Genomic DNA, 6,986 nt, shown 5'->3' on the forward strand with positions numbered 1-6,986 from the left:
CTTCACACAGTTTTGCACACCATCCACCGTTGCTTTGATCAGTCTGGTAAGCTTCCCAGGAAGCTGTTCTCGTCCATAATTTTCCATAGCTCTACGCGGTCTATACTGTCGTATGCCGCCTTGAAATCAACGAACAGATGGTGCGTTGGGACCTGGTATTCACGGCATTTTTGAAGGATTTGCCGTACAGTAAAGATCTGGTCCGTTGTCGAGCGGCCGTCAACGAAGCCGGCTTGATAACTTCCCACGAACTCGTTCACTAATGGTGACAGACGACGGAAGATGATCTGGGATATCACTTTGTAGGCGGCATTAAGGATGGTGATCGCTCGAAAGTTCTCACACTCCAGTTTGTCGCCTTTCTTGTAGATGGGGCATATAACCCTTCCTTCCACTCCTCCGGTAGCTGTTCGGTTTCCCAGATTCTGACTATCAGTTTGTGCAGGCAAGTGGCCAGCTTTTCCGGGCCCATCTTGATGAGCTCAGCTCCGATACCATCCTTACCAGCTGATTTATTGGTCTTTAGCTGTTGAATGGCATCCTTAACTTCCCTCAAGGTGGGGCTGGTTGGCTTCCATCGTCCGCTGAACTGACGTAGTCATCTCCTCCGCTGCCTTGACTTTCACTGCCTGTACTCTCAGCGCCATTCAGATGTTCCTCGTAGTGCTGCTTCCACCTTTCGATCACCACACGTTCGTCCGTCAAGATGCTCCCATCCTTATCCCGGCACATTTCGGCTCGCGGCACGAAGCCTTTGCGGGATGCGTTGAGCTTCTGATAGAACTTGCGTGTATCTTGAGAACGGCACAGCTGTTCCATCTCCTCGCACTCCGCTTCTTCCAGGCGGCGTTTCTTCTCCTGAAAAAGGCGGGTCTGCTGTCTCCGCTTCCGTCTATAACGTTCCACGTTCTGCCGGGTACCTTGCTGCAGCGCAACCGCCCGCGCTGCGTCCTTCTCCTCCAGAATCTGTCTGCACTCTTCGTCGAACCAATCGTTCCGTCGACTTCGACCCATATACCCGATGTTGTTCTCCGCTGCGTCGTTAATGGCTGCTTTAACTGTACTCCAGCAGTCCTCAAGAGGGCCCCATCGAGCTCACCCTCTTCCGGCAACGCTGCCTCGAGATGCTGCGCGTATGCAGTGGCGACATCAGGTTGCTTCAGTCGCTCTAGGTCGTACCGCGGCGGTCGTCGGTACCGAACATTGTTGATGACGGATAGTTTTGGGCGCAGTTTAACCATCACCAGATAGTGGTCAGAGTCGATGTTAGCGCCACGATATGTCCTGACGTCGATAATGTCGGAGAAGTGCCGTCCATCAATCAGAACGTGGTCGATTTGTGATTCTGTCTGCAGTGGTGATCTCCAGGTGTACCGATACGGGAGGCTGTGTTGGAAGTAGGTGCTACGAATGGCCATATTCTTGGAGGCGGCGAAATCAATTAGTCGTAGGCCGTTTTCGTTCGTCAGCCGGTGAGCGCTGAACTTTCCAATAGTCGGTCTAAACTCCTCCTCTTGGCCAACCTGAGCGTTCAAATCTCCTATGATGATTTTGACGTCGTGTCTTGGGCAGCTGTCGTACTCACGTTCCAGCTGCGCGTAGAATGCGTCCTTATCATCATCAGTGCTTCCGGAGTGTGGGCTATGGACGTTGATTATGCTGAAGTTGAAGAACCGGCCTTTGATCCTCAACCTGCACATTCTTTCATTGATCGGCCACCACCCGATCACGCGCCTTTGCATATCGCCCATCACTATGAAAGCTGTTCCCAGCTCGTGTGTGTTGCCGCAGCTCTGGTAGATGGTATGATTACCTCTAAACGTTCGCACCATTGATCCCTTCCAACAAACCTCCTGCAGCGCTACGATGCCGAATCCACGGTCCTTGAGCACATCGGCGAGTATGCGTGTGCTCCCGATGAAGTTGAGAGATTTGCAGTTCCACGAACCGAGTTTCCAATCGCTAGTCCCTTTTCGTCGCAGTGGTCTTCGCCGATGGATCCGGTCCGTACTCTCTTGTTGATTGTTCGTTGCTTATGATTTTTAAAGGCTGGCTTGCAGGGCCTGACACCAAACCCCCTAAATTTCCGGAGGACCATTCCTCCTTATTTCCGGTGGACCATGGTGCACAGTTTCACTTAGAGTCCCTCGCTGGCACTCGGACGATGATCAGCCGCCCCTAACATGGAGAACAGACGCTGTTGTGAGCCGATCCTGACATGGAGAACAGACGCTCAATAAGATTTGCACCTCCGGAGAGGAGCAAACCCCCCTTCCCTGTCAGCATACGACCATAGTTCCCACCGGGGTTGGTTACCCGATCTTCCCTAAGGTTGCTCGTATCCCGGCCAGCACCGCGGTAGGGATAGGAGTTGCTGGGTAAGAGGCTAAGGACCGCGAGATGGGGTCTATTTTATTCCTTCAGGTACGCGAAGTACCAATGGTACGCTTTACCCAGCATTTGCCGTGCCCATGTCCTACGTAGCTCAAATTTTTGACCCACTAGGGCTAGTAGGACCCACTGTTGCAAAAGCGAAGCTGTTCATGCAATGTTTATGGGCGTTAAAGACACCGAACAACGAACGGTACGAATGGGATCAACCTTTGCCTCCGAAACTGCAGCAACAATGGAAAGAATTCCACACAACTATCGATCTTCTTCGCGAAGTTCGAGTACCCCGATTTACCTCTGTCATAGACGCTGTAAGCATTGAGCTCCACTTCTTTGCCGATGCCTCTAATAAAGCCTACGGAACATGCTGCTATGTCCGCGCCCAATCCACCAGTGAGGTGGGTGTGAAGCTCCTGGCGTCGAAATCGAAACTTTCGCCTCTCGCTGCTCGACATACTATAGCCAGGCTGGAACTGTGTGCAGCTCATCTATCGACGCAGCTGTACAAAAAGGTTGCCTCATCTCTCAAGACCGTTCCACCGGCTTTTTTCTGGTCCGACTCTACCACAGTGATCCAGTGGCTCCGTTCATCCCCAGGACGTTGGAAAACGTTCGTAGCAAATCGCGTAAGCCAAATCCAAGCAACGACTACTATTGAAAGGTGGAATCACGTAGCGGGTTCTGATAACCCCGCGGACGACATTTCCAGGGGACTAGATCCAGCCGATCTTCTCAACAAAACGCGGTGGTGGAATGGCCCATCGTGGCTGAAGCTATCTCCGGATCAATGGCCTGCCGGGATAACTTCTGCAGCTGAATCATCGGAAGTCACCCACGAAACCCGTAAAATTCCCATCGTTGCCATGACCTCCGTTCACCTATCGTTCAACGATGAACTGTTCTCCAGGTACTCAAGTTTTTCGGCACTCCGCCGTACTGTCGCATGGTCGCTGCGCTATCTCCAAGCCCTACGTGACCGTGCAATCGCTCGTCGCTGTTTTCCTGAAAAAATAAACAAACCAGCACTGTCTAAATCTGCTACTACACCACTCAACTCTGAAGAACTCCAATCCGCCGATCGAATGCTGTGTCGCTTGGCGCAGCGCGAAAGCTTTCCTGAAGAGCACAGCGATCTGTCCGCTGGTATGCTTGTTTCCAAATGTAGTCCGTTGAAGTGGTTGAAGGCCTACATAGATGAGTTCGAGCTGATCCGCGTCGGTGGACGCCTCCATAATGCCGATTTATCGGAACAAACAAAACACCCTATTGTCCTTTGTGCCAAACATCCGCTGGCACGTCTCCTTGCTGTTCAGTACCATAATACGCTACTCCACGCTGGGCCACAATTAATGTTGGCTAGTCTACGTCAAAAATTCTGGATACTGGGCGCAAGAAATCTCGTCAGAGGCGTCTACCATCAGTGCATTACTTGCTTTCGCAGCAAATCAAATTTGATCCAGCAAACCGTCGCCGATCTTCCAGTTTCGCGCGTTACTCCAACGCGACCTTTCTCTGTCTGTGGCGTAGATTATTGTGGACCCTTTACGTCAAGTCACCGATTCGTAAACGTGGTCCAACGAAGGTATATGTCGCTATTTCTCGGGTACTTATTCAAAAGGACGTATGTGATTTTGTAAACAAAGATTCAAACGTTTATTTGTCCAATCTGATGGCACTCCCACGCAAACCAACACCACCAACAGGTAGCCGAAGCCTCCCCCTATCTGTTTATGGTGATGGTTTGCGTGGGAGGGCTATCAGATCGGACGAATCGACGTTTGAATCTTTGTTTACAAAATCACATACGTCCTTTTGAATAAGTACCAGATTTTTATCTGCTTCTCGACACGAGCCATCCACATAGAGCTCGTGAGCGACCTAACAACAGCGGCATTCCTTGCGGCGCTGCGCCGTCTGGTAGCTCGGAGAGGGAATATTTGTGAACTCCATTCCGATAATGCGACTACATTCAAGGGAGCATCTCATGCTCCACACCAGGTGTACAGAATGCTGAAGCAGGACAATGAAGACCGAAACCAAATTTTCTCGTGGTGCGCCAACAACGAAATCCGCTGGAAGTTCATCCCTGCAAGAGCGCCCCATTTCGGAGGTCTCTGGGAAGCTGCGGTGAAATCCGCAAAGACCCACCTCCTGAAGGAAATCGGCAAAACCAGTTTGTCGTATGAGGACCTGCTCACCCTTTTAGCACAGGTGGAAATGTGCCTCAATTCCCGTCCGGTGACACCCCTGTCGTCGGAACCAACCGATCTGGAAGCCCTGACACCTGGACATTTCCTAGTGGGCTCCAATCTCCAAGCTGTTCCTGAATTTAGTTCAAGCAACGTTCCTAAAAACCGACTCGAACATTACGAACAAACTCAGCGCCATCCGCAACGAATATGGTCACGATGGTACCCGGAATACCTGCAGCAGTTGCAGTCCAGGGCTATGCAAGGCTGCCAAACTCCAAATCGCGTGAAAACTGGACAAATCGTCGTGATCAAAGATGACTGTCTTCCGCTCGCCCAGTGGCCAACCCAGTAAAGGACGGCATCGTCAGAGCGGTCACGTTGAAGACAGCTTCCTCAGACAACGTCGTGCGGCCTGTCGCGCGGATACCAACCGAAACTTACCAGCCATCCGGTGCATCCGAAGACCAACAGTGTAGCAGTGCTAAACTGGCTCGAGGCGCATATCATTTTAAACCAGGTAATTATCGTTCCATTATTTTAAATCCACCCGAATGATCTACCTGGTCTTTTTTTTGTTTTCGGACGACAACACCGAGGCCACGGCTCCACATCACGACTGCTATGTACATCATCCAGTCTTCGATCACATCGACTCATCGCCGAACTCGATCATTGTCAACAGAGAAGCGATGAGAGTCTCTCAGCTTCATGCAGCCAGATACAGAAGTGTTAGTGTTTAAGATGATTTGAAATAAGCTATTTCAAAGGTGGCCGGAATGTATAAGCCTATGATTTGAATCTGCTAGATAAGTTCGATCTAATATTCTTGTTATCACCCTAATGCTGTGAATTTATACTACTTCTATACATATGTAACTTGCCATGTTATATACTTCTCTCTATAAGCCAATGTATTGCCTGAAATACGAGAGAAGAGATAATGTTCCTATCTGACCACTATCCATATACATTAAGATAGCCGATCAGTCCGTTGATCATCTCGTTAAGAGACAGTACATTCCAACTCGTCGATCTATACGGTTGAGAATAAACGATCGTGCGCGACAAATTCCACCCTAAATTCAAATCGTCTCTAACAATTCCGAAAGCAAGTGCTTATCCGCGACTTTAAATCCGAAAGGTGGGAAAGCAATATTCGGTTCGAAGTGTAAGACACACAAGGAGTGGAAATGTGCTACTAAACTCCGTTCTGGTTAAAGAACAAAGAAAGTAGTGTTTTCCGAGAAGTTCACACTCATTTAGTCAACTGATTGCCGTTTATTTCGGTGAAGAAGAAAACCTTCGGTCCAGCGAACAACCCTGTGGGGTCGTCAAAGGCGTTACCCTCCCTTTGTCTTATACCGGGTAGACGCGTTTCTTTGAAGAACGCATTACCAACTCCGCAGACGCATCCATTTAAAGAAAGCGTTATCCCTCTCTTCGCCTCATACCGGGCCGACGCATCTATGCAAAGAAGGCATTATTTTTCACCTTCGCTTCATTTTTTTTTGTCCGGGCGTAGAACCGCCGGCGTCCATTGAGTTGAACTTTTGTGGTATACCCCTGAATCACGGGCCCTGATTACTCTTAACTATGAATTCGCATCATGTAGGTTGATCACCATTTGTCAAGTGAACAACCTAAGACGCGTCTTTTCCCAGTCCGGTAGAATTGAGTTAATAAAACCCACTACCTTTCCAGGATTTGCAGTCCAAATATCTCCTGGTTGCATAAAGCCACTATTTAGAAATTGAGATCTACCCTTGTACAATGCATCACAACTGCAAAGCAGATGTTCCGAGGTTTCACGTTCCATGTTACAGAAACGACAGATATTCTGAGTCTGGCCAATATTTTTCAAGTGATATCTGCTCGGGTAGTTGCCGGTTATTAGGCCAGTGAAGGTGCAAAAAGCTTCATACCAGGCAGATGCTTGTATTCATAGAAGGGACTGCCTCCTGTCTTTTCTTTATACCGATTCAACGTGTCCATGTCGAGAAGGCATTCTTTCCTAACGACCGGATGCGGTCATTCAAAGAAAGCATTACCTTCTTTCATTGCTTTAAATCAAAATCCAAAGAAATCAAGTAGATTTCAGTAAATATTTCAATGATAATTTGGCCGAACAGTCCATTAGGCCGAAAGGGTCATATAGACGAATAGATCATTTGGCCGAATAAGCCATTTGGCCGAATGAGTCACTTAGCCGAACAGGTCATTTTGCCGAATAGGCCAATTTGCCGAAAAAGTCATTTTGCCGAAAAATAATCATTTGACCGAAAAGGTCATTTGGCCGCAAAGGTAATTTTTTCGAATAGGTCATTTGGTCGAATTTCTCATTTGACTTTTCACATCTCACTTTTAACTGTGAAAAGTGAGAAATGCTCTTCTCACTTTACTCCG

General features: G+C 48.8%; 1 protein-coding gene across 1 annotated transcript; it reads left to right on the forward strand.

The window, feature by feature from the left end:
- The first annotated feature begins 2,471 nt into the window (after positions 1–2,471).
- LOC134210015 (uncharacterized) lies at positions 2,472–4,935 on the forward strand. The gene is made up of 2 exons (XM_062686040.1): positions 2,472–3,905; positions 4,366–4,935. Exons 1-2 carry the CDS (start codon positions 2,472–2,474, stop codon positions 4,933–4,935), a joined length of 2,004 nt encoding a protein of 667 aa, XP_062542024.1.
- The last annotated feature ends 2,051 nt before the right edge of the window (positions 4,936–6,986 follow it).

Source organism: Armigeres subalbatus, chromosome 2 (assembly GCF_024139115.2).
Source record: "Armigeres subalbatus isolate Guangzhou_Male chromosome 2, GZ_Asu_2, whole genome shotgun sequence".
Taxonomy (NCBI): Eukaryota; Metazoa; Arthropoda; class Insecta; order Diptera; family Culicidae; genus Armigeres; species Armigeres subalbatus.